The sequence below is a fragment of the Ostrinia nubilalis genome, chromosome 16, assembly GCF_963855985.1.
Source record: "Ostrinia nubilalis chromosome 16, ilOstNubi1.1, whole genome shotgun sequence".
Taxonomy (NCBI): Eukaryota; Metazoa; Arthropoda; class Insecta; order Lepidoptera; family Crambidae; genus Ostrinia; species Ostrinia nubilalis.
The window spans coordinates 6,337,444-6,364,729 of record NC_087103.1 but is presented as its reverse complement, the minus strand read 5'-3'; the positions used below and the strand labels follow the sequence as shown (position 1 = coordinate 6,364,729).

At 39.1% G+C, this 27,286-nt stretch overlaps 5 protein-coding genes across 8 annotated transcripts in view; 2 read left to right on the top strand and 3 right to left on the bottom strand.

The window, feature by feature from the left end:
• The window catches only part of LOC135079305 (tyrosine-protein kinase CSK-like), a 41,901-nt gene extending 37,661 nt beyond the window's left edge, over positions 1 to 4,240 (top strand). Inside the window, exon 16 of the mRNA XM_063973932.1 lies at positions 1,832 to 4,240. Within this exon, the coding sequence (XP_063830002.1) occupies positions 1,832 to 1,834 (3 nt within the window). The 3' untranslated portion in view covers positions 1,835 to 4,240. The remainder of the gene's footprint in view (positions 1 to 1,831) is intronic.
• Positions 4,241 to 4,260: 20 nt separating this feature from the next.
• LOC135079304 (uncharacterized) lies at positions 4,261 to 5,733 on the bottom strand. 2 transcript variants are annotated; one of them, XM_063973931.1, is made up of 4 exons: positions 5,493 to 5,733; positions 5,210 to 5,408; positions 5,018 to 5,135; positions 4,261 to 4,932 (listed from the first exon to the last, which is right to left on the bottom strand). In XM_063973931.1, exons 1-4 carry the CDS (start codon positions 5,560 to 5,562, stop codon positions 4,261 to 4,263), a joined length of 1,059 nt encoding a protein of 352 aa, XP_063830001.1. In that variant the 5' UTR covers positions 5,563 to 5,733. The 2 variants fall into 2 exon arrangements, 1 of the variants encoding a protein (XP_063830001.1); XR_010258774.1 differs by having other exon boundaries at positions 4,329 to 4,838.
• A 243-nt stretch (positions 5,734 to 5,976) lies between these two features.
• On the bottom strand, positions 5,977 to 9,501 carry LOC135079299 (DET1 homolog). The gene is made up of 5 exons (XM_063973925.1): positions 8,976 to 9,501; positions 8,772 to 8,897; positions 8,396 to 8,616; positions 7,400 to 8,302; positions 5,977 to 6,640 (listed from the first exon to the last, which is right to left on the bottom strand). Exons 1-5 carry the CDS (start codon positions 9,291 to 9,293, stop codon positions 6,448 to 6,450), a joined length of 1,761 nt encoding a protein of 586 aa, XP_063829995.1. The 5' UTR covers positions 9,294 to 9,501; the 3' UTR covers positions 5,977 to 6,447.
• A 386-nt stretch (positions 9,502 to 9,887) lies between these two features.
• On the top strand, positions 9,888 to 12,936 carry LOC135079298 (cyclin-dependent kinase 7). Its single transcript, XM_063973924.1, has 7 exons — positions 9,888 to 10,093; positions 10,275 to 10,443; positions 10,541 to 10,675; positions 11,068 to 11,233; positions 11,458 to 11,635; positions 11,971 to 12,143; positions 12,542 to 12,936. Exons 1-7 carry the CDS (start codon positions 9,893 to 9,895, stop codon positions 12,681 to 12,683), a joined length of 1,164 nt encoding a protein of 387 aa, XP_063829994.1. The 5' UTR covers positions 9,888 to 9,892; the 3' UTR covers positions 12,684 to 12,936.
• Positions 12,937 to 12,992: 56 nt separating this feature from the next.
• LOC135079297 (tubulin polyglutamylase TTLL13-like) lies at positions 12,993 to 27,215 on the bottom strand. 3 transcript variants are annotated; one of them, XM_063973921.1, is made up of 20 exons: positions 27,067 to 27,215; positions 26,855 to 26,991; positions 26,675 to 26,780; positions 26,035 to 26,215; positions 24,784 to 24,984; positions 23,890 to 23,982; positions 23,601 to 23,742; positions 23,386 to 23,501; positions 22,817 to 22,945; positions 22,097 to 22,250; positions 17,591 to 17,662; positions 17,170 to 17,336; positions 16,816 to 16,911; positions 16,044 to 16,170; positions 14,833 to 15,066; positions 14,469 to 14,609; positions 14,296 to 14,394; positions 13,941 to 14,010; positions 13,658 to 13,781; positions 12,993 to 13,356 (listed from the first exon to the last, which is right to left on the bottom strand). In XM_063973921.1, the coding sequence occupies exons 2-20, from the start codon at positions 26,858 to 26,860 to the stop codon at positions 13,326 to 13,328; spliced, it is 2,289 nt and encodes a 762-aa protein (XP_063829991.1). In that variant the 5' UTR covers positions 26,861 to 26,991; positions 27,067 to 27,215; the 3' UTR covers positions 12,993 to 13,325. The 3 variants fall into 3 exon arrangements, with proteins under 3 accessions (XP_063829991.1, XP_063829992.1, XP_063829993.1); XM_063973922.1 differs by having other exon boundaries at positions 26,855 to 26,968; XM_063973923.1 differs by lacking the exons at positions 12,993 to 13,356; positions 13,658 to 13,781; positions 13,941 to 14,010 and adding an exon at positions 14,058 to 14,111 and having other exon boundaries at positions 27,067 to 27,212.
• Positions 27,216 to 27,286: the final 71 nt, after the last annotated feature.

The following is a 27,286-nucleotide window of genomic DNA, read 5'->3' as shown; positions in this document are numbered from 1 at the left end:
TCACGCACGCGTATTCTTGTGTATGATGGAAGAAAATAAAGAAAATGGTGTACTAAATACTGTGCAGTATTTGACTGCCTAAATAATAATAAGAACACAAAATGTAGGTACAAGTTTAAGTTTTCAAGTTGCCTCAAGACACTGAGAGGTAAATAAGTAGTTAATATTATTCATGATAATTCATGCTAAATCATGTATTTCCTCCGCCATTTTCCGCAGTTTGGCACCTCACGTCACATCATTTTACCGAAGTCAGCCCTATAGCTTCGGCGTACGTAGTACTTATTATTATTCTGTGGTACTACGTACAGAAGTTTTACTTCGCGAAGGTATTTAAAAAAAATATGCTCAATGTCATTAACAATATGGTGTAATTTAACCTGTCTCAAGAGTCAAGCACCATTTTGTTGACGAACGTCAGTGATTGGCACTGCGCCGAAGCTATAGGGCTGACTTCGGTAAAATGATGTGACGTGAGGTGCCAAACTGCGGAAAATGGCGGAGGAAATAGATGATTTAGCATGAATTATCATGAATAATATTAACTACTTATTTACCTCTCCGTGTCTTGAGGCAACTTAAAAAAGTACATTCTGTGTTTTTATTATTATTTAGGCAGTTAAATACTACACAGTATTTAGTAAACCATTTTCTTTATTTTCTTCTTCTATTTACAAGAACACGCGTGCGTGAGTCAATGTTCGCTTGTATGTGAGGCCTTGTCGAATAGTATCCTGTAGGTGGGCCATCGTACGTGTTTAGTTTTCGATGTAAACTCGCGGAGATGAACAGGCCTGCTTAAGGCTTCCACAGACAAAACGCGGGACAGAAGCAGTGCGGGTCAGTTGCAGCGCGGCTGAGGCACACTGAAAGCAGCGCAGTTTCAAAGCAGTTGCAAAACGGGCGGTTGTCAAAAATTTAAATATTCGAAAACCGCTTTCAACGCGCTGCTACCGCCCTGCGTCCGGTGTGTCATGCTAATATGGCCGCCATAGTAATACAACAGCGGGGGCCCGCGTTCGCGCCGCTTCTGTCCCGCACCTGCGCCGCCTCGTTTGTATTTTGGCAGTTGCCCATTTATTGTCCCGAAGCAGTGGTAGGGTTAATATTGGGACGTGTAAAAGTGCTTTTTAAAAGCCTATTTGCAAAAATAAATGAATTTTATTAATTTATGCAGTGCGGCGCGGTTGGAGCGCGGGCCCGCGTTCAAATTTGGTGTGACATACTTCAAAGAGTTTCTTGTATTACAACTTGCGCGGGCCCGCATTCAAACTGCACTGCTACTGCCCTGCGTTTGGTCTGCCCAAAGCTTTCAAGGATCAGCCAAACCAACGCGATCATACGCGATCAGCCGGCGTGCAGCGATGGCGACCAGACATAAATGCATTTATCGCCATCGCTGCACGCCAGCCGATCGCGTGTGATCGCGTTGGTTTGGCCGAACCTTTAGGCGGGTTTTAGAATCGCGCTGACCGCTCGCTGATCGTCGGCGCTGACAGATCCATATGTATTTAATTGAAGGGAACGTTCCTGAGTAACGCTGATCGCTCGGCGCCGACGCTTCATACATTTCGGCTGTCAGCGCTGACGATCAGCGTTGGCAAGATAATCAATTGACATTTGACATACTTTTTATGACCTGTCTTAACGTGTCATATAGATTGTACTGCCAATTGCCATCAGTATATCCGTCCATGGTAAAATATTAAAATGGCCTGTATATTTTACTATGGTAAAATATTTCAGGCTTAACGTTAGTATTTTTTACTCTTCTGAGATTCAATGACCTTGTCGAGATTTTATCGTTATCGTTGTATTCATTTTGTTACAGTGAACATCGGTCGGGAATGAAATGGATGGACTATAAATAAACCGTGAATTAAAAACAAATTAGTTATGTGCTGTGAAGGTTGCAAGTTCTATTTCCTTACTTGTCATACAACTAATGTAAGTACTAAATTATTTTAATAATATGTTTAAAGACACTTCCGATAAGGCGAAATTCTAATGTAGTTTAGTTGGGTAGTTCGTACAATTGGTGTGCCGTAGAAGAAGGAGACGTGTAATGTTCGATGTTATTCTATTGCACGCTAGTACAGAGCTTTTAGCGATAAGTCTTTTTAACATTGTTCCTCATTAGTAACTATCCAAATATTTATTTAGGCGATGAGAGTTATTATACCAGTGATCAAAAACATCACCAATGAAGATTTAGTAAATTAAATATTTTTATAAACCTGCAGTAATTAATGAATATAATATTTTCTTGGTAAGAACCACGATACCTAGTGTCTATATGATAAGATTTCGGAGTCTGTTTCGCTAAAAGCTCTGTATGATTTGGCCTAAAATTTATCGAATTTTCCTTACACATTCTCGTAAAGATTCCACCCAATGTGGCCAATAGCCGTATGTCGGTACTCTAGTACTGTCTAGTCAAATATACTTTTTATTATAACATAATTGTTATTTTCATATTAATTAAAAACGTAAGGTGACTGATAAATATAAAGGGTCAAATGGTTCAACTATGCACTAATAATAGACGTATTGTATTACACAGTTAGTGCTAGAAATGGTCATATAATATAAGCACAATGATGCAGATACTATAAACAACTTCTAGCAGCTATTTATGACGGTAAAGTGAGCACAAACCCGAAACAGATTGTACGGAGTTGTAACAAAATTGATGCATTTGTCTTGTGTGGCAAATTATTGTTGCATGTTAGATACATGTCTTCAAATCCTAGTTGCATGTGATTCATGAACAACTCCGTATACGATTCACCTATAGCTATATCAAATAAATTCAATTAGGCCCACCTTTGCCCAAAAACTACAATCGGAACGCTATAAATTATAAAGTGATCATCCAACCCACCATGGTTGTGTGGCTGCAGCTGATTCTGAGCGAGTCAATCATTCCTCATAACATTAGCATCAAAGTCTGATATAGTTTAAAATCTTCAATGCATTTTTAGCTAATCTGCATTAGAGTAAAAATGAGAAATATACATTTTGTGCTCCAGTTTATATGCGACTAGCCATAAATGAAAGAAAAAGTTGCAAATATGCCAACTTTCAGGTTGTGTGCTATTATAAATTTAGAAAGTAGCTAAATACCAGTTACTTTTGGAATATTCTAAAATATAAATTAGGTAATGGAGTTAATTTATGGATGTTTTAAAATAATGAATGTGTATCATCATGACAAATTATAACCACTTTTTTGCTGCCACAAAATAGACTTTTTTGTTCTTTGTTTTACCCTGTCTTTTTGCATTTTACAAACATTTTAACCTTTACTTGCATTTTTTAAATCAATTCACAAGTATCCCTCAGTAGCCCAATGTAAAACGTTATGATTCTGTTTTGTGGCAGCAGGTGATGTGTTTATGAGCTAATTGAATCTCACTGAAGTGTGAAATTTACTATTCCAGATAGAATTTTTACCCTTAACTCTTGCAGTATTGTTGAAATTTGTGAAATTTAGGGAATTTTCTGTTAATTTGAGAACTTTACTGTAAGATTAAGTGTTTTAATGTTGTCTTATGATGCTTAAAAGCTTAAAGTAGTATAATTAAATTTTAAAGATTGTCTAATATATATTTTTAAGGATTTATTTATGTGTACATATGACTTTTAAACTATAAAAAGTCCATTTATGATCTAAAATGATATAGCATATGAGACAACATTGCGCATTTTTTACATTTATTTTTTTAAAGATGATTCAAAGACTATATTATGGAGGATATGTCCGGTCATATTATTATGTATTCTTATGCAATACTAGTTTTAAGTGTTAAATTGTTTTTACGAATTATTTATGACCCACGTGAAAATTTGTAACGAATGGGTTCTAACTGAGTTTTAAGTCATTTCTTTTCTGCCAAAGCATATTTCAAAAGTAAAATGACGCGATTGTTTTAATGTCTTGGTCTTCCTATCTTATTTACTGTGTGATTTGCTAACTTTTGAAGATGAAGTATGGTTGTACAACGGAGTTCTAGTCTGAAAAATGATATATTCACTAAACTCCTTTAATATATTTCTTCATTACAATGATTGCAGGCATATTGTTATATTTTGAACTCCTATCGGAAATCTCAGCTACTTAAAATGAAAAGTTTGTTTTGTTTAATTCTGTATTATATTTCTCGTATGTACTTCATTGTAAATACATGTATGTTAAGTCATAAAAATGTACGATAACAAAATATAAATCCCAAAAACAGTCTGTGTTTGTTATTGCTTCTACGCATCTCGGGTGTCCGTGTCGGTCGAGCAGCAGCAAGTTGCGGAACTGCACGTGGTTTCATAAACTCCGATTATTTTTTCTGATGATTTCGATTGCATTGCGTCTTCTTTTGGTGAACTTTTTATTTTAGGAAACCAAAGTTCAGTTTTGACGTGACTTCTGTTAGCGATACTACTTCCGCCGCGTACCGAAGTGGCTGTGGTGCACGAGCGGCAAGTCTGCGTATTACGCTCGCTCTCGGCGGCGCAGCTGGCCTGATCAGCATAAGTTGTTATAGACTTGTCCGTGGTACTCTGCTCTTTACATTCACACACCACTTTGCTCTTCTTAGATTTTAGCCTCCTTTTACTCTTTCTTATTTTTAAACGCGTCTTGGAACCATGTTGCTTTTCCGTAACGCAGCTTCTGCTGCGTCGAGGTTTCCCAACTTTGTCGCAGTGACATTCCACGTTTTCGGTTCCTGACCAACTTTCGTCATCACTGATCGAGCAAATGCAGGGCTTTGCGCAGCTGACTTCTTGATTGCAAAAGGTAGTTGCCTTCATAGGTATATCCACCTGGACCGACGCGCATCCTTTGAGTTGAGTCGCAGGAAACCAATCACATTGACGTAGACAAGGGAAAAAATAATGTAGATCAGTTGTCGAAGTCCAACAGTCGTTATGAAACTAGAAATTTAAATCGTAATATTCGATTCTGTATGCAGGAATGAAAAAAGAACATAAGCTAGTACACTTGCGGGTTCTTATGTACCTTCAATTGGAATCCAGGAGGAGGTATGTTCATATTCCAGTCGGAGTTGTAACACGGTCTTGGAAACCTACCGGAATATATTTGTTGGCATTGTTGATTGAACATAGAAGACGGTATTCTGAAATACAGTCGGGCATTATATTAAATTGCTAACGTAGTTTATAAATACTTGAAAATATGAGTACTACTTACGGATTAGAGATGCTTCTAACGTAATATGCTCCGGTACCATTATTGAAATATGGATGGTAATTCGAATGAGGGTGACATGCTGGAGGGAACCGTTTGTTTATAGGTATGAAGTATAATTGGATACTCCCATCAGGAAATACTACCGATACCACTTCGCCTTCTCCGATTATTTCTGGGTAGACTGAGTATTGCGGTAATGCTGTAAAATTTTATAAAAGCAAAATAACATGCGCATAAGCGATCTCTAACATAGTCTTATGTAATAAGGCATGTTTATACTAACATTGGTTGCAACAATGATACTGTCCAAGGCCTGGAAACCCAGCACCGCACAATGGCGGGTTGCACTGCATAGTTGAAGAATGATATCCTATGACTGTGTTTCTGCTATTTCCTCACATATTATTACTGTTTTGTTGTGCTGATTATCATTTTAGGAGGGGATTAGTACTGAAAGTCACCCATTTTTTTCGAAAAATCTGGATTTGTGTCGTGAAGAGATCTGTCAAAAGAGAATTGATATTTGTCTCCTTGACAGAAAATTATGGCATTTCAGTTCAGAAATAAAATAATTGACTTTACCATGCAGTTTCATGCAGTATAGCCATAGAGGAGAAGAAGAAGAAGAAGTACAAGTAAAAAATTTTGTTGTTCTTAGTCAATTTCTTTCCAAAGTTACTTAACAAGCCGGAGTAGTAAGTTTATTATCTCGTGCACTTTAGAGTAGCAGGCAGAACAGGATCAATGAATCAAATAATATTCTTGAATTTGAATAAAAATATTTTTACTTTCTTCATCATAAAAATATTACATGCAACTTAATTCAGAATTCCATTCAACATTGTAATCTTAGAATAGGATTAGCACTTACTTATATACAGTTCATTATTCTTACTATTGTATCTACACATATTTAAAGCATTTACGAAAATCATATACAGTAGAATCCCGATTATCCGGATAAATTAAAACGGGGTGTTCCGGATAATCAATTTCAAACAATAATTAACTTTTTACAATAGAAAGGGTTGTCAATAAATCATTTAGTTAGACCATTGGATAAATCCATTCTTTTAACAATTAACCAAGACGACGTCCGTACCGTGTCACGGTGGCGGCGCCCTACCGTTTTGATGAGTCCACCAGACCCTAAATCGGTAATCAGAACCGTTAAGAATGAGTCAGGATGATCGGATATCCGTATCGAGATTATCAACGAGAAACAGACGTTAGAGCCATCAGCTGAAGACTGCATTCCTAATGTGAAAGTTGACTATGTATTCAGAGTTGGTCCTCTGGACGCTGATGGCGAAGGGGTCGGTGGGATGGAAGGTGAAGGCCACCAGGCGCCGCGCGCTGGCCGGCACCGACTGGCCCAGCACTCCCGCGTAGATCTTGAACTTCAGCAAGCCTGAGTCACGAGCGTAAAACCTGGAACGATAACACTGTATCAGTTTAATTGCTGTGGGTTCCCCCAAGGCGAGTTTTAGAATCAAGCTAACCGCTCGCTGATCGTCAGCGCTGACAGATCAATATGTATGTAATTGAAGGGAACGTTCCTGAGTGACGCTGATCGCTCGGCGCCGACGCTTCATACATTTCGGCTGTCAGCGCTGACGGTCAGCGTGCGTCAGCGTGACTCTAAAATCAGCATAAGCTAGCGTTTTTCGCAGCGCTGGCATCACGTCCGACCGTCGCTGATGCAGTAGCGGCGTAAGGGGGGAGCGGTGGGGGCGGTCCGCCCCGGGTGCCAAGCTTCAGGGGGTGACAAAAGTTGCGCAGATTAGTACTCATAAGGATTATGTCATGATGGGGGGGGGGCGATTGGTATCATATAGCTAATTCGTACTAACTAACATCTTTCATCTTCGAATCGGTAACCCAAAAATCCTGGACCAGACCATTCTGGGGTGCCATAGCCCCCGGCTATAAAAGGAGGGGGGGGACCTCCCCGGGTGCCAAGCCATGCTACGCTACTCCGCCACTGCGCTGGCGCAACGTTTTTTCCGACAAGTAACGCAAACAGACTCGCCCCACTGCAGGGTTGTTCGAAAGATGCCTAAGAACTTAGATTATTGGGATATATTCGCAATGCCACATGGGTGAATGTGAGAAATTTGAAGTTAGATATAACAATATGGGTCTGGCCATAGAAATGTAAAAATATGTTAGTACTTCAATAAAACATACCTTATGGGATACTCCCCATAGGCTTTAGGCCTCTCCATAACAGACACCCATTTATCATCATAACTAAATAGGCCCAAATCTAAATAAGGTGATCCACTGTATGACTGAGCACTTATTGGCAATTGTGCCAAAATTCTTTTGGTTGCCTCTGTACGACCACCGTAAATAGCTCTCACAATGGTTTGCTTAAATCTTTGCTGAGTCAGTCTTGCATATAAATTATTTGAAGGAGAACATGTGAACTGTGAGTCTGCTCGTAATCTTGCATTTCTAAAACAGTCGCAATAATTCTCAAATAACTGTAAAAGTCCTTCTGAGGTGTTCTCATACACTTCTAATATCTTGCTTTCACTAATGTTGTAGATTACAAAAAATGATGATTGACTGTTGGGCTCTGGTACTCTCAATGTCACAACTTCTTCACTTGCATATTTGATGAATAGATGATCTTCATCCAGGAGCTGCATTTTCCACATTCTTAAGCTTTTAAACATATCAAAGTATTTATAGAATTTCCTTAGCTCAAGTGGATCTTTTGATTCATCACTTATTGTCTTGGCTCTCTTGAAAAGGAATACAAGTAACCTATGTTTTAAGCTATTTATTGTCTCCTCGTGAAATGGTCTTTCATTAATCTGTGGAGCAAATACTGAACTCACAATTAGTGGGTCATCATCATAACAAAATCTGCCAATTTTTCTTATCTCTATCAACAGCCCTTCTACAATTTGAAACAAATGTATAGTTTGATGTTGTACAGAGAGCACTGCTAGGACTTCTTTGTACAAATATATGCCTTGATTGTGGGAAAGGTAGATTTTGTCAATCCTGAAGTGTTTTGTATCACATAACTTGCCATGGTGCAGATCCACCAAATGTAGGGAGTAATCTTCTAAAGCAGATCTAAAAAAATACAAGACAAATAAAATACACAGCTGAAAACTAAGATTAGTACAATACTCAGATCTCTAAAATATTAAATGCCTGATAAGTTACCTGATAGTTGGGGTGACAGCCTCATTATTGCTGTGTATATGATAGAAGTGTGGTCTTAGGTCCTCAGGGATGTGGGCTGCCGATCCAACAATTACATATCTGCCATCTTCTGTAAAGAGGCTGCATTCCCTGTTCAGCTGTTGTTCCATAAAAGGTAATTGACCAGGATTCAATTCTGACCTCGGATCCCTTTGCTGGCATACATTTACTGTGAATTTAGGCTGCAATATTGAATAATAAATCAAACATTATTGTAGACAGTAAAAAAATACTTAATTATGTAATAAAACTTGTGATTTACAACCTAATTTGCTATAGTAGCAGTTCTCTTGGAGTAACCTGTGTAATAATTGTATAATATGTATATTGAACAAACCTTGAAAAATCTGTAGAAAATATGTGTCCTTATTCTATGATGTGCATCGGCATCAGCATTCAACAAGTCTGAAGGGTAACCGGCCACTAAATCGCCAGCAGCTGACGCGCCTCGGTATTCATAGATCTAAACATAAGACTTTGATTTACTCCCTAAAATAAAAAAGTGGTAGATATTTTTACATAGTTGATAAATATGACTAACCTCTAGTGATGTTTGGTCTGCGGAAAATGCAATGAAATGCTTTCCATCAGGACTAAATTTCCTCAAAAAACAAGGAGGTTTCTCAACATTCACAATTGTTAAATTTGGAAATACGTTTTGGTAAAATTCTCTTACTACGTGAAAATGCGATCCTGGCTTGCGTGAACCATAAATCTCTCTATCCATTAATCTCATTACAATATTCTGTGGTTTTATTTTTCGTGGAGTAATCCTTTCTGTGCAAATAAATTCACTTTCATCGAGAACTCCTGGAGGTATATCTTCATAATACACAGGTGTGCTACTGGTAGAAGACATAGTGATAAATTTAGATCTTCGAGCTTTTTCATACCCTATTAAGATTATTGACTAGTTTTGAAATGAAATTTTAAAAATATTTATCAAAAAGCCAGAAATTGAACATTTCGCCGGATTTTTGACGCAAAACACGAGAATTGAATTTGACAATCGATGACATTGACACTGACAAACAGCAATTTTTTTTTTCATTCCTTTTTCAGAAAAAGGCAAAGACATGCGTAGAAACGTACGCATCAGTAATCAGAGGTGGAATTGTGTAAAGCAATCGTAATCATTTGACAGTTCATAACGTACGATAAAGTCAGTTAAACAAAGCGTTTGACAGCATAATCGTACGTTATGAACTGTCAAATGATAACGATTACTTTACACAATTCCACCTCTGAGCCCCGATTACGGTTACTTTTAACGTCTCCAATTCATACGCGCTTCTTCTCCAGTTGCGCTCCGTTTTTCATTCCAGCAGAGGTGCAAATTCGGTATCGCACTATCGTATCGTATTCGATTAACTTTGTCCAACTTTTCGAGTAGTGTAGCTGAGGCTTAACAACAACTTTAATCTGTGTTTTTAAAAAAGAAAAAGTCAACAAATGTCAATGTCAAGCAATTTCAAAAACTCGTCAACCACCAGCAGTTTCGGTAGTGGTATTTTATTTAATTTACGGATTTTTTATAGTTATTCGCCTGAAATTCATGAAAAATTGGGAAAGCAATCGTATAGAAATAACGAAAGCAACTTCATAATGGACGAACATACGTTACGATATGAGAAAATTGACTTTTTAGGTGAAGGGCAGGTACAAGCAATGTTTTTAGTAAAAACCTAGTTTTCATCGAAATATTTTAATTTATTATGTTTTTTAAACTACGGCAATATATCGACCATCAGATAATATTAATGAAATTTGGTCTAACCTTATTTTTATAGATGTATATTTTAACCATGTTCCATATATTTACCTGCTTGATATTTTTCAGTTTGCTACAGTTTATAAGGCAAGGGATGTGAAAACTGACAAAATAGTGGCAGTGAAAAAGATTAAAATCGGCTCTCGCCTTGAAGCGCAAGATGGTATTAATAGAACTGCTCTACGAGAAATCAAGTTATTGCAAGAACTGCAACATATTAACCTCATAGGATTGCTTGGTAATATTATAAAGCTATTTCATTTCGAATGTTTACGTTTTGAGATTGTGATGATGTTGTGGAAAAATATGATCAACTCTAAAAACTTATTTTTCAGATGTGTTCGGACAAAAATCAAATGTATCTTTGGTATTTGACTTCATGGATACTGACTTAGAAATAATAGTTAAGGATAACAATATAGTACTTACTCCAGCTAATGTTAAGGCCTATATGATTATGACTTTAAAAGGTAAGAATTGTTAGTTTATACATGTTTCAATTGATGGATAGGTCATACTGAAATATTACCTGTATTTGCCTGATGTTTCGACTAGGTTGCACTGGCAGTGGTCACAGGCTGACTGTTAATTAAATTATGCAAAGCGAAAGTTTAAAATTAAGAATTGTTAGCATTTGAGAATAATTGCATCTCTCAAAACTAGTGAATAGTTGTTGGTTCAATTCCATTGATTCCCCAGAGGCTTTTAAAGTTTTAAAATAAAATGAAATAAAAGTTCTATTTTGTTGTTTTAAACTCCATTTGAGCTGTGCAGCTAAAACAAGTATTTTTTTCAGTTTACCGTTTAACACATTATGTAGACATTTAGAGTAAAGTTGTTTATAATCATATTATATTTTTAGGTTTAGAATATTTACACCAGAACTGGATTTTGCATAGAGACTTAAAACCAAACAACTTGCTTATAAATCATGAAGGTATTCTAAAAATAGGAGATTTCGGTCTGGCTAAAGCATTTGGATCTCCAACTAGGATTAATACACATCAAGTTGTTACAAGGTGGTACAGGTTAGTGCTATATTTTAATTATGTTTATAAAAATGCAAATGATAAAATCAGTTCTCACTGAAATTCTGTTAGTGATTAATTTACAAGTAATTCCTTTTTGAAAATTTTTATTGTTTACATTTAACATCAATTTCATACTGCCATAAGTGACCCACTTAAAACTTTTAACCCTTGTGTAGATCAAGAACTGTGTTATGTATTTCCACTGTCTTCAAACATTTCAGATCACCCGAGCTTTTATTTGGGGCAAGGCAATATGGCACTGGAGTGGACATGTGGGCAATAGGGTGTATCCTGGCTGAACTACTGCTCAGAGTCCCATTCTTGCCTGGAGAGTCAGATTTAGATCAACTATCAAGAATTTTCCAGGTGTTTGGAACACCTTCGGAAGAAACATGGCCTGTGAGTATAATATTATTATCAAAGTAGGTGTAGGAGTGCTTTATTCTAGTAAACTGCATTCAGGAATGTAGTTAAAATGTTAAATTAAAAATGATTCTGAACTTTTCAACATAGGTACATAATCCAGAAATTAATCACGTTTTGACAACTGTTAACTTTCTACAAAAAATCTTCAATTGAGTCTACTGAGAATAGTGTTAATTGTAAAAAGGCTGATTTCTGTGTTTACATGTAATTAATAAACTAAAATTAAGTTTAATTATAGTACTTAACAACTTTATATGTGTAAATCAGCCTTAAGTGTTGATTTAAAAATTATTTCCTTTATTTTCTAGGGAATGAAGAATCTCACAGACTATGTGCAGTTTAAGCAGTTTCCGCCGCAACAGTTGCGCCACATATTCAGTGCTGCTTCAGACGACCTTATACAGCTGTTAGAGAGCTTGTTATCCATTTACCCTCCAAAGAGGTGTGATTGTACACAAGCTTTACAAATGTCTTATTTTAGGTAAGTGGCAGCCATATTCACATCCACTAACAAAACTTTTAATAGTGTTATTATGATAAGTTCGTTTAGTACTTTAAAAATATTTTTTTTTACTTTTTTAATGTTTTGAGTGTATAGTCAGCATCAAATAATTATTGGCACCATTGAGGGTTTTCGCGATTGAAAAATCCGCCAGATGGTAAATACGTAGACGGGAGGTCCAAATGCTGCATGATTGGTTATTTTTGACATGACACTGACATATATGTCAAAATCCACCAATCATGCAGCATGTGGACCTCCCGTCTACGTATTGCCATCTGGCGGATTTTTCAATCGCGAAAACCCTCATTTTTGGCTACTTTGGGTGTCACGAACTATTTGACGCTGACTGTACTATGTTGATAACATTGTTACAGCAATAAACCAGCTCCAACTGTCGGCGCGAAACTCCCCATGCCTTCCAATATCACAAAAATAGAGACTGAGAAGCCTTCACTAAAGAGAAAACTTCTGGAAAATATTGATGGAGGATCATTAGCAAAGAGGCTACAGTTTTAACTGCTTCCCCAAGTTTATATCACAGCTAGTACAATGACAGAGGTGCAATTTCATAACTGGAAGAAGCATTATTTTTTATGTATGTATAGTAAATGAATGAATTATTAGTTTTAAGTGAAGGCATCCTAAAATTGGGTGAATCAATCTCGATTACATAAGCTGGACTTTTGGTAGTGGCTCCACACTTGACACATTAATGATTACAACAAAAATTTAAACAAGTATGTGAAAGAAAGCTCAATTTTGTAATAACTGTATGATTAAAAATATATTAATTTGATATAAAATAAAACAATGTTTTAATAATATAGTAAAATATATTCTGTCAGGTTTAGCTTACGTTTCTATGCACCAGAATTTACAAAACAGTAACAATATGATTATATAACTATTATGAAGTTCGATTTAATAATAGCCAAGAGCACAAGATTTCATAGTAATAATACTTCAGTCATTACAATATTGCGTAACCTAAGTTGGTAACTAGCATTTATAAATAGACATGGTAAGTCGTTACATCTACATTTGGCATTATTCGATAAACACTTACTCGCGAGAGCGAAGCATTGAATGGCACAGTATTAGAACACAACGACGTCACTATAAAGTTGCCGATTTATTCAAACACAATAATTGGTTTCATCACTCAGATAGAGGGACTGGTCTGGCCAACCTGAAAAAAGGATAAAAAAAATATTTGCATGGACTCATTACAAGGAGATAAATGGCGATAAATCGATAATGAAGCCACGATAGCCGAACGGTGTAAGTCGGACAGGACTAGCGGACTCGTGATCCGGGGAACGCGGGTTCGGTCCCCGCCGCCGCTCGACTATTGTGGTCAAGCTCTCTCGTGAATCAAGCGTTTTTAGTTTAGTACGAGGGGCTAACGGGACTAAAAAAAATCAGCAGCTTTGCGTTCGGGAGTGCTTAGTTTCAACATTTCAACGTCAAAAAATTCAATGAAACCGTACGTGTTCATCTTCCAAATGGTGTAAGCCATTCGCGCTAGGTGTGTCTTCGTGGTGCGGTCCGCGGCGCCTGCCTCGGCCGCCGGGCGCTCGTAGATCACCGCATCTTTGCATTGCACTTTCAGTCCTATCACCAGACAGTAACGTATGAAATTAAGTAGCTTTTCCTACCTGGGAAATGATATCCACGATACAAGGTAAAAAGGTTTTGGTCATCATGTCAAAGCGGAATTTTAAGATTTTAAGTTGGAAAATTAAGAATAAATCAAAGAAGTAAAGGACTCACCAAAATCCAAATGATCTCCTTTGTTGTTTGGTTTGTGCTTATTACATTTTTTGCTCTTCTTTATGGCGGTCTGTACACAAAATTTATTTTGTTTCTTCTGTAATTTCTTACATCTAATTTTTTTTTCGTTTTTATATTTTACTTTTCATGCAGCGTTTACGTTCACACTTTCTGCAGGCAAACACAATATTTCATATTAGTTTGGATGCAATAGTGTTTAGTGGTAATGTTCTAAGTGCCAATTCATAGAGTGCAATGTGCATTTAATTATAAAACATTGTGTTAGCCATCAGGTAGTAAACTACATTAAGTTCATGAAATGGCCTGAGAACATTGAATCAGTGGCATCCTTTACCTTGGGTGAGTTGGATACTACGGAGAGCCGTCCATATACGCCATACTTTCTTTCATCTTCGGGCCTCAGTGTACCCATTTTTTTCATGACTAGATATATCTGCAGAAAAAAGTATATGAAGGAATGCATTTAAAATAATCACAAACTCAATAATGTTTACAACATTTACATACCTGTTCCAACATGCCATAACTTCTTATAAGGAAATCCCTCTGAGCCAGAAGATTGACCCTCTCGCGTTCCTCCTTCTCGACTATGGGATCAGGTTCATACGAGCAAAGCACGTAAGGTGGCTTTATTTCTTTTTCTGGGACCTAAAATCATAGGGTTGATTCTCATTCTCAAAGTAAAAAGTCCTCGAGTTGGTTCCGTAAATACAGACCAACCCTATAGCATATTATGCGAAAAAATATAAAAAGTAAGGTAAGCAACACTTAGAATATCCATAGAACATCATAATTTCTTATCACGCTTCTCTATAATATTCTACGGAGCGTGAAAAAAAAGCTATGACATAAAAATTGACAATATCCCTACCGGTTGTTGCGCAAGCGATGGTTTGGCGGTAAGTTTCTTATCCTTGTCGTTATCCTTCCGTTTTTCTTTGTCCTTGTCGCTCCGTGGCTTCTGCTTGCCCTTCTCTGAGGCCACGGTGGCGGTGGAGTTGGTGACGGTGGGCGGGCCACTCGTCTCCTCTCCCTTCTTCTCACCTTCTTTCAAATTCTTCGGCTGGGAAGGCTTCTTTAGAGCCTCGGCTTTGGCTTTTGTTTGCTAGATGTAGAACAGGCATGTTAAATATAGGTCCGATTCCTTAACAAGTACTTAATGATATCAAATGGGTGAGAGTGGGTGAACTTTACTCTTTCTTTCAATTGTGATTTCTGTCTAACCAAGATCGGGATTGAAAATGGACAAAATCGGTTCGAAGTAAAAGTATCTAAGCGGAATTCATGACCTCTTTACTATCATCATCATGATCATCTACTCTCTACTGTAGGAGCACGACACTAATTTACCAGATGCAAACGTAGGATTTGGACTACACATACTCGAATCTCTAATCTACACTACACTCCTCAGTTGGAAGGATGGTGCCGTAGTACCTGGGTCTCACAGGCAAGCCAGCCGTGTCACTCGTTAGTTAATTTTGATAAAAAACTAATAGGTTTCCGAAATCCGGGACAACAAGGTCTAATTATAGGATAAGATGCAAAAATCCGGGACAATCCCGGACCTCCCAGCCATCTGGCAAGTCTACCTGGAACTCCTCCCTTTGTATCCGCGTGCAGTCGCCGCGCGCGCGTGAAGACAGCAAGGTTTAATTACAGGACTAATGCAAAACAAGGACAATCCCGGACCTCCCAGCCATCTTCCAAGTCTACCTGGAACTCCTCCCGTTGTATCCGCGTGCAGTCGCCGCGCGCGCGTGAAGACAGCAAGGTTTAATTACAGGACTAATGCAAAACAAGGACAATCCCGGACCCCGGCCATCTTGCAAGTCTACCTGGAACTCCTCCCGCTGTATCCGCGTGCAGTCGCCGCGCGCGCGTGAAGACAGCAAGGTTTAATTACAGGACTAATGCAAAACAAGGACAATCCCGGACCCCGGCCATCTTGCAAGTCTACCTGGAACTCCTCCCGCTGTATCCGCGTGCAGTCGCCGCGCGCGCGTGAAGACAGCAAGGTTTAATTACAGGACTAATGCAAAACAAGGACAATCCCGGACCCCGGCCATCTTGCAAGTCTACCTGGAACTCCTCCCGTTGTATCCGCGTGCAGTCACCGCGCGCGCGCGAAGACGCCGTGCCGGTGTACAGCGAGCCGGACGGCTGCTGGAACAGCGACGCGTACTGCTCGCCCACCGGATACACGCGTCTGCCGTTATAGAACACCATTTGGAGAATCAAGGACTTCAAGGGACTCTGAAGTCATCATAAGCGCGGATGAAAAAACACATGCCTCCGAGTCCGACATAACTTATATCGGACTCGGAGGCATGTGTTTTTTCACATGGTTAAGTCAAAGTCAAAATTTCTTTTTAGACTATTAAATAGTTCTTACAAATCGTCAAATATTTTGCTCTTAAGGAGCCTCTACATGTCTCATCATCTTTTTACCCTACCAGCGCTTCGAGACCAACATTTGGCAAGTGCTGAGAAGAAGCGCCGCAACAAACTCAGTCACCACTGTCTACCGGTTAATATAAATAAATAAATATGTTATGTCACATAACCTGCTGCAGCCAGCTCCCATTTGAAGTTAATAATGTCGAATATCTTAATTCAATTGTCTGTAGACTCATGAAGTATAAGCTTTTTCTTTGCACGGGGAAATAACGCAGAACTGCCTTGCAGTGGATGCTGTGGCAGGTAACGTGGCTCCCAGAATCGGCCTCATGCGCCCATCATTGCTGGCAGTCATGACATTGCACGAAAATAGATTATAGTCAAGGAATACTAGTTCAAACAAAACTGGAACTAGGTAAAGTATACTTCGGAAAATCATTGAAACTTTACAAACCTGAAATTTCCCAGATGCGTCTCCTCCCACTGTATTTGCGTTTGCCACGGACTTTTCTCTGGTTCCTTTTCATCAGCTGGCACGAACTCAGCAAACCTGTGAACAGAATCTTCCCTTTTGTCCTGTTGAACCTAGATTCCAAAAAGAATCTAGGTCCTAATTTAATTAATCCAGTTCGAAGTTTCTTCCTTTCGGGTATTGGTGGGGGGGTGTTTCTCGTTCAATCGTGATCATCGAAGTAGAATAAAGGATGAAATTGTGACTTCCTCGCATGAACGATGCCGAACATACGATTTCCTTTGAGCTGAGAAACATCTAAACATCATGTTCACAAGGGACGGTAAAGATACGAACTTGTTGGTCTGCAGCAGCCGGTCGCGGATGCGCTTGCGGTCCTCCTCGAGTACGCGCTTTTTGTCGCACTGCCAAATGTTCAGCATCGTGAACGTGTCCGTTAGAAGGCTCTCCTTCACCTCGCGGTCCAGCTGCGTGTCCGTGTGGAAACTTGGCGAGTGATTTACCTGCCATAAACAAGTTCTATTAAGCTCAGAATCCACTCAGGAGTGAGGTGGTACCGGGAGTGTTCTATAGCATGCATTGTAATGTCCAATCGAGTTGCAATGCAATGCACCATCATCAGAAACCTGCCGCAGTAGCTAGACAGCATTCAGACTGTTTCCCGCCATAGGATGCGCTTTGCCTACCCATTTAACAACTTTTATTTAAGCTATTCTAACAAGCTTTTATCTAAACCTTATCAATGTTATGTACTTACTTCTAATATGAAGGGATGCAGTTTATGATCCAGAAGTATATCGAAGCCAAGTATTTCGAAACACGCATGTACCTGTGACAAAAGAAATGTTTTGCACGTGCTCATATTTATTTATTTATTTATTTAGGAAAACCAGGGTTTTACAGTGTGTAATAATGACATAAGATATAATATAAGGTGTTATTTTTTGTACTGATCATACTTTACCAACGCATCTAATAAAATCATACAAATACAACCCAAGTGTTTTTAAAAAAAAATTCAGGCTAGTTTTTGTTTTTACTTTTCCTAACAAAAAAAAGATATTATTTTTACAACCATCCTGTCTTCACTCACTGCCTCTCTCTCTTTCTTTACTCATTTCATTCATACGAGTACGAACAATGGCCGCGCGCATTCATTCAACGTTCACACACATAAAGGTTAGATTACACTAAACCTACGTTACCAAAAATTATCACTCGTGAGTATGTACGATGTTACGTCATGTTAATAGGTACTACGCGCTGGGAGAAACAAAATCTAGCTACATAAGTAGGTAAATAGCTAAGTGTATTTTCATTAGTGTAATAGCGGGGGACTTTTCCAACGAACCGAGGCGAATCATCCGCGTTAAACTAGAAATTTAAAAAAGGATAGAAATTGGAATTCAATATCTACGGTTTCGTAATGCCTACGCAATTATTTAGAGACGTAATAAAAAATTGATAGGTACATACCTATTACTACTTCGCTTCGCTTCAGTGGAAATGCACCCTAATATTGAATATGAATGTGTTGTAAATAAAACTCACTGATCAATTTTCCTGGTTTTAATTCCTAAATTATGATTTGCCATCACACTTTAGATTCATTGATTTTACTTATTCACACATTTACCTATTTTGAATGTTGTTATTTAAAGTTCCTAGGTTATTATTACACTAATCACAATACATTTTGAACGTCAAGCCTTTGTTGAATGTTCACGTAAACACTGTCTTGCACTGTCTAATCTAGCCACGATCGAATTGAGGTAATGCTTTCGGGCTGCACACTTGCTTGCTGTTCACTAGACACCACGTCGGATGTTGTATTCACAATTCGCGCACTAACTTTTTTACGGAAAAAGTCCCTTTCGCGTAAACAAGCACTCATCTGTCCAAATCACACTGTAGGTATGTACCTAGGTAGACTTCCGCAATAACCATCGATAGAACTAGGTCGCGGTCGTGGCCCTCTGGCAACAACTCCTTGATAAGGCATTCCGTATTTCTACGCAAAAGCCGCCGTCTGCGGCGCTCGCATCTGGGTACCGCCAGCACTGTGCCGGTGATTGAAATTGAAATCCAGAACTTCGTCCTCGAAGCGCACGGAATCTCGTCAAGTCAGGATACGGCTGCGCTCCCTGAAGCGCTGCGCGGCTCCAAACAAGCAAGGTATGAAGGTTTTCGACTCGTCAATGTTTCTCGTCGGCCAGTTAGTGTGCCCGAAACATAATTTCACCTGCGTTTTGTTATTGATCAAGCGCGGCATTGTAATAAACCACACATACACTGCAATACGTTTGGGCGCATTGGACGGACTGGGACGATTATTTATGTTGTTGCGCTCCCGCATGCCGATCGGCGGCTCGGCGCGGGCTGTGGGCGCGGAGCGACTGGCAGCGATATCAATATGGCCGACTCACGCGGCGCGGCACGTGGCAGTGGTCGTTGCCCTCGGCCGGCTACTACGATAGTGCGTACAAACGAATACTCACCGCGCTCAAAGGACGATTTATTTTTTATTTTTTTCGAAACATTCTTTGTCGTTTTACTCGTGAGGATGGCGAAGGCTGATGCCGAAGATGGTGGTGATGGAGGTCACGTTCTCACATCACGTCGGGGTCACCAATGTGGGATATGATGCTCAACCACAATAAGGAAGCTAGATGTTAGTGCTTCCTTCCGAGCGGGTGTTGTGCTCGGGGACCAAGGTCCGATTTACACCATCTTGGTTTGTCTATATGTTACGGTCAAAGTGATGAATGTGAAAATTATGAATAATCGCCGGTTATTATGAATAATTACCGCATGATTTGGTAAATGTGATTAATATAAGGTCAATTATGTGTGTATAAAACTAAATAGGCGGCTTAGGGGTGGCCCAAGGGCCACCCCCGCCGCACCTTAACCTATTTTTCACTTTAAATCAAAACATTATGTTATGGGCATCATGGAAAAGTAATATTATGCAAGAAACATTCCAAACTCATTATGGCAAATTATATTAATTTAAGATATCAAAACGTTCAAAAGTTTGTTTGTACACGAGCACGTACACAAGATGTTGTTCTCTTTTATGAAATGTCTTACCTACTAAGGTTGAATTATTAAATAATCACTGTTAAATGTGATTCATTTATCACTTTTACCGCGACTGTTGGTAATTATTCATAATAACCGGTTATTATTAATAATTTTCAATTTATCACATTAACCGTAACATATATATAAGGTGTTATTTTTTGTACTGATCATACTTTACCAACGCATCTAATAAAATCATACAAATACAACCCAAGTGTTTTTAAAAAAAAATTCAGGCTAGTTTTCGAGTAAAACGACAAAGAATGTTTCGAAAAAAATAAAAAATAAATCATCCTTTGAGCGCGGTGAGTATTCGTTTGTACGCACTATCGTAGTAGCCGGCCGAGGGCAACGACCTGCCACGTGCCGCGCCGCGTGAGTCGGCCATATTGATATCGCTCGCTGCCATGCCAGTCGCTCCGCGCCCACAGCCCGCGCCGAGCCGCCGATCGGCATGCGGGAGCGCAACAACATAAATAATCGTCCCAGTCCGTCCAATGCGCCCAAACGTATTGCAGTGTATGTGTGATTTATTACAATGCCGCGCTTGATCAATAACAAAACGCAGGTGAAATTATGTTTCGGGCACACTAACTGGCCGACGAGAAACATTGACGAGTCGAAAACCTTCATTGCTTGTTTGGAGCCGCGCAGCGCTTCACGGAGCGCAGCCGTATCCTGACTTGACGAGATTCCGTGCGCTTCGAGGACGAAGTTCTGGATTTCAATTTCAATCACCGGCACAGTGCTGGCGGTACCCAGATGCGAGCGCCGCAGACGGCGGCTTTTGCGTAAAAATACGGAATGCCTTATCAAGGAGTTGTTGCCAAAGGGCCACGACCGCGACCTAGTTCTATCGATGGTTATTGCGGAAGTCTACCTAGGTACATACCTACAGTGTGATTTGGACAGATGAGTGCTTGTTTACGCGAAAGGGACTTTTTCCGTAAAAAAGTTAGTGCGCGAATTGTGAATACAACATCCGACGTGGTGTCTAGTGAACAGCAAGCAAGTGTGCAGCCCGAAAGCATTACCTCAATTCGATCGTGGCTAGATTAGACAGTGCAAGACAGTGTTTACGTGAACATTCAACAAAGGCTTGACGTTCAAAATGTATTGTGATTAGTGTAATAATAACCTAGGAACTTTAAATAACAACATTCAAAATAGGTAAATGTGTGAATAAGTAAAATCAATGAATCTAAAGTGTGATGGCAAATCATAATTTAGGAATTAAAACCAGGAAAATTGATCAGTGAGTTTTATTTACAACACCTATTCATATTCAATATTAGGGTGCATTTCCACTGAAGCGAAGCGAAGTAGTAATAGGTATGTACCTATCAATTTTTTATTACGTCTCTAAATAAATTGCGTAGGCATTACGAAACCGTAGATATTGAATTCCAATTTCTATCCTTTTTTAAATTTCTAGTTTAACGCGGATGATTCGCCTCGGTTCGTTGGAAAAGTCCCCCGCTATTACACTAATGAAAATACACTTATTTACCTACTTATGTAGCTAGATTTTGTTTCTCCCAGCGCGTAGTACCTATTAACATGACGTAACATCGTACATACTCACGAGTGATAATTTTTGGTAACGTAGGTTTAGTGTAATCTAACCTTTATGTGTGTGAACGTTGAATGAATGCGCGCGGCCATTGTTCGTACTCGTATGAATGAAATGAGTAAAGAAAGAGAGAGAGGCAGTGAGTGAAGACAGGATGGTTGTAAAAATAATATCTTTTTTTTGTTAGGAAAAGTAAAAACAAAAACTAGCCTGAATTTTTTTTTAAAAACACTTGGGTTGTATTTGTATGATTTTATTAGATGCGTTGGTAAAGTATGATCAGTACAAAAAATAACACCTTATATACTTTGGCAGGATCTAAAACTCCGTTACCGCGATGCAGGTTTGTATGAGCGGCGGAGTGTGCCATAGTGAAGTAGTGACAGCGCCATCTGTTGGTCACTAGTTTGTAGTGGCGTCGCCACAAGCCTGAATTTTTTTTTAAAAACACTTGGGTTGTATTTGTATGATTTTATTAGATGCGTTGGTAAAGTATGATCAGTACAAAAAATAACACCTTATATAATGAAATGCAGTCTCGATTTTAAAGCTTACTTAGATATTCAAATTGTGTGTAAAGAAAGAAAAAGTATTAGGAATTACCATGTCGTGTGAAGGGAAGCACGCATGGTAGCTGTGCTTGAGTATCGGCCACGCGGAGATGATGGTCTTCACGATGACCTGGTCGATGGAGTGCCACAAGCGGTCCAGGTCGATGCCTTGCGACACCAGGATCTTGTTCAGCGTCGATATCTTGCTGGCATGCGGAAAGTTCAGTTAGATGTTAGGTCTAGCATTTGATGTTTCCTTCTGATCATTGTCACCTGTCCCTAACTCATCTTATGTTCTTCTGAATAATTTCGCTGTGGGTCCAATGACAGTTTAACCATCTCCTGGGACACTACTTGACCTTTACTAGTTGGGTTTTTATTGGCAGTCAAGCTGTAAAAGGAGTTGCAGTGGTTGGAACGACAAGAGATGGGTTAGTCCCGTCGCATGATTTGATAGTAAGTAATCAAATAAAATATTTGTGTGGAGCGAATGAAATAGTACCTACTTAAAACCGACATATTTTGGTCACAAGGAGTCTATTACAATGTCTCATTTTTTTTCCTTAAAGCACTTCAAAAGTAATGTTTTGGAGAAAGAAGAACAAGTGAAGAGAACTAAGAAGCGCCTCAACAACTTCCGTCCCAATCAGTTCGGGGGATGCAAATGTCCAGCAGTGAAAGTCCAATGGCTGCAATAATGGATGATTGATTGTTCTTTAACGATAACGGCTACAGTGATGATATCTGTTATAATAATGGTAACTACGATTACCGTTTGCTGCCCGCCTCCGAGTCGTAAACGTAGGTACGACTGTGCTTGTTGAGCGCATAGTTAGTGAGGTGCATGAACACGTTCGTAGTATTGTTGACGTTCGGGTCGGCGTACCGGCTAGTGGCGAATCTGAAATAAACTCATATTCAGCCAATGTTTTGTAGAAATATAAAGCCGAAGACTGGGATAAATCATCGAATCGGTGAAAACGGAGGATTCGGATGTGTAACACTTAATCAAATTGTTCTTTTGGATAGACGTTTGAAAAGAATGCCCCAAATTATATTTTGTGGTTCTGTGTTTTAAGTTCCTTGGAATTAAGAGGATTCACAACATTGCAATAGTGCATTCGATATTTTTGTTTTACTTTACCTACCAATGGTTTTTGCTCCAAACATCAAATACCTAAATTGCAAGAAAGAAGTTCTGTCAGTGTCCTCCATGAACTTGCAGCTTTATGTTTCGCATTAACTTAATTGCACAACTTGTCAAGGGCAAGCTATTTACAGACTGATTACCTTACTGCAGCGCTTGAAATAAAACAGTTTGATTTACCTTTTCCAGCTTACCTTACTAAGCCTTCGTTGTACACGAATATCCTGAGAGGATCGCATGAAGTGATTAGCGTGTACACTCTAATGTCGAACTTATATCCGTCCACTAGGTATGGTTTTGAAATGTACACCTGGAAACGTTAATTTGAAAAACTTTCGGTCACGAAAAAGAAAAGTTTTGTCTAAGTATTATGATGTGCTTAACTGAACTTAAAAATAGACAGGGTTACCTGACAGATAAGTTTATCTGTAGGTTTGATGTCCTTTAGTGATTTTGTGAGATAGATACCACGGCCCTGACTCCCGCATTCGGGCTTAATGATAAAAGTTTTGTTCTTCCTTGATTTACTGTAGTTGAGAGCTTCTCCGAAACTAAAAATACAAATGAACACTAAGTCAGGCACTTATTTTAAAGTTTTAAGGCAGAGTAATTTACAATTACAAACTTTAAATGACTGCGTGATATAACGCTATGAAAGTCTTGACTCTATACTCATTACTAAAAAGTATCAAACTTACTCGGCAGGCAAGCACCAAGTTTTCGGGAAGAAGTTATACTCCTTCGGGTATATTTTTTGCATTCTGTTCAAGTTCCTTGCCAACAGATCCTTTCTGTGGGCACACAAGTTTTATTAGTGATAAATGGGCATAGCGACTGTCGGCTATGCGGCGGCCGTGGCACGCGATGCAGTAATTTATTTGTCAGGGTCTCTTTAAAACTTTAATTAACTCCTTGTACAGTACCACACTCTGTTTTGAGCTAAAAATAACGAACTATCAATATAATATACCTACCATCTACGTAACGGATTGTTCAGACCCAAAACACGTATTATTAAGTATTCGATTAGCAGTGCTAACAGAAATAACTATGTTACCTCTACAAAAATATAGAACTTCATGAGCCATTGCCCTTCTTTCCCTCTAGATAAATGTGTTGGCTAATTACTTAGCTGCTCTAGGAAATTGCATAACTGTATCTACATTATACTGCAGAGGAGTTAGAGATACCTACTCTGTATTACAATTTAGGCGGTTTTGTCGTTAGAAAGCGATCTTTTCCAGACAATACCAAGACGTCAATTTTGTTCATATAAAAGAGGAGAGTGGGCGGGGCACATAGCTCGTAGAAACGATGGCCGTTGGGGCAGAAAAGTTCTCGAGTGGCGACCACGCGCTGGAAGACGTAGCGTGGGCAGGCCTCCTACTAGGTGGACCGACGATCTGGTAAAGGTCGCAGGCAGAGCCTGGATGCGGGCAGCGCAGGACCGTTGTGGAAAACTTTGGGGGAGGCCTTTGTCCAGCAGTGGACGTTATTTGGCTGAAACGAACGAACGAACGAAAAGAGGAAAACAATAAAGGAAGGTAGGTAAGGTATAGGAATTAAGAGCGCTTTCTTTATAAATTAGCTACCTGCAAATCTCAAGCATCCCTGGGAAGTGGTTGATGCGTTGGAACCTCTTCATCTCCTTTGCGCGCTCAACGGACACGCTCATGTCGGTCCAGTAGAAGTTCCACGCGTCCTCCTCAGACACCTCACGCATGCCGAAGGCGCTCGCCACCTTGCGGATCGACTCGTACCGGCAGTTCGTGAGGCATATCGATATTTGAGATCTAGTAGGACAGAGTAAAATAAGATAGATAGATATATGGTTTACTAGCTGATCCGGCGAACGTTGTTCCGCCTTAATGGCAATAAATAAGCAGACTTTTTTTAATTTCGAACGGGATAAAAAGTATCCTATGTCCTTCTCCTGGCTCTAAACTACCTCCCTGACAATTTTCAGCTAAATCGGTTTAGCCGTTCTTGAGTTATAAGTGGAGTAACTAACACGACTTTCTTTTATATATATAGATTTGCAAAACACATTGACACACACGAAGCAAAAAGTAAGATTAATAAACACAGGAGTAGCAGGAAAGATATAGTACATTACAAAGAGTAAAAAAGAAAATCCTGCGCTAAGGTATAAGTGTGCCGCAGCGATGCAAAAAAGCAGAGAGCTCAGTGTAGACACTGCTCTAAAATGAGCAGAACACCGATTTTCAGCTCTTGCTTGAAACTCTGTCTATCTATAATTACTTTAATTGCATCTGGGCGTACAAGAACAATGGTCCTCCTAACAGAACATGAACTGGTACTAAGGGCCCTCGCCCACGGCGACAGCATCGCTACTAACGCGCGTTAGTCGCATTTGCAACGCACTACAGAAGGGATGCCAACGCGCTACAGGAGCACAACTGCATCGCTACAAAAAGTCGCCGTGGGCGAGGACCCTAAAGGTAGCATGGAACTAAAAAGTGATGATGATTCGCATCCAACTGATTTCAGTCATGGTGACCACTTTGACTCCTGTCTTGGCGGCGCTGTTGCGTCCAAAGATAGCTTACGAAGCCTATCTTCGCGGCAACTAAAGTAGAATTTTAATGAAGATGCTCTTTGGATGGCTTAGGAAATTCAAATTCAGATACGTCTTCTAGCTCTGTAAACTAGGCAACTTAACGCCAATACAACACCTCAGCAGCTGTGCCGTGAAACCATGACAGGGAAACTCAATCAAAATACATTTCTCTGTTCATCTGTTATAAGCTAAAACACGAGCTGTTGTGTTTCCCTGCCAATGTGCCGCCGCGGTAGAAGTGTGCTACCAACTTTACGAGTACCTTTTTCTCTTCTTTTTCTTGCGGGTGGCCTCAATAGGAATGATGGGTGCGGTGCGCGAGGTGGGCTGCGAAGTGTCGTCCTCGCCATAGAGCTTCGAGTCGTAGTTCCTCATAAGCATCGTGGCTATGTTTTCGGCTTGTTCTTTTTCTTCCCTTGCTTGCTGTTCTGAGGTTTTCTCATCTGAGTCAATGAAACCATCCGCTACATAATTTACTTAGTCACTAAAATTCTGCCGGTAAACTTTTATTGTACCAATTTATACCAGAAATCCATAAAAATTCTTTATGGATTTCTGAGTACCTACCTATAAGAGTATTGCCGACTCTAGTTAGATCAACGCAAGCTTCTTTAAAATATAAAATAGTTACATAAAATACAAACTTTTTTATAGAAAAAGAAAAGATAGTAAAGCGTTTCAGCAGTGCTTTTCGGGTCGGTGGGTTCACGTGAAATACACGAGTGCACACCGCGGGACTTACACGGAATCTACGAGCATGCAAATGCAAATAGGCCAAGAGACAGATAACTTTTAAACTAGGAAAAGTTACGAACAAATGCTAAGTAACAAATCTATAAAAAAGCAAAGTTTGCCAATTTAATCTTTATTGCTTACTATGAATTCTTTTGAAATAGACTTACCTTGCACTTTCTCGTTTTTTCGTTTATTTGGGACAGAGTAGGTTTGTTTAGAACTTTGTAAGGAATGTTGATCTTCGTCACCCAAGAAAGTGTCTTGTAACTCCACCTACAATAGAATACAGCAACCGTTTTAGAGCTAAAAGCGATTACCAGATTTTCATACATTTGTGCACAACATACCTCCATTTGTTGTGTGTGTTAGTAGAGTTAATTCAAATAAGTATAGGTTCGTGTTAGGCAGGCATCCTCCATGCAATAACATTCAGAATATAAAAGATACTTATCGAGGGAAGCCTAAAACACAAACCAAAATTGCACTGAAACAGATAAAAGCATTTTACTCACGATAAATTTTTCAAAAATAATGAGTAACTAAATAAATTGACTCTTACCAAACTCTTTTGGGTTTAAAAATCATTAAAATTTTGCGAGAGACATTATTGAAAACTGTTTTTTGTTTTTGTTTCATGTCAGCCTGCCGTCAAGTCAAAATACCGGTCTAAATTTTTCACGCACATTTGTATTTCCGCTTTCCGTAGTAGTTTCCGGTTTTCCCAAATATTTTCTGGGATTCGATGGTATTTTGAATGTTGGTATGAGTAATACAGATTA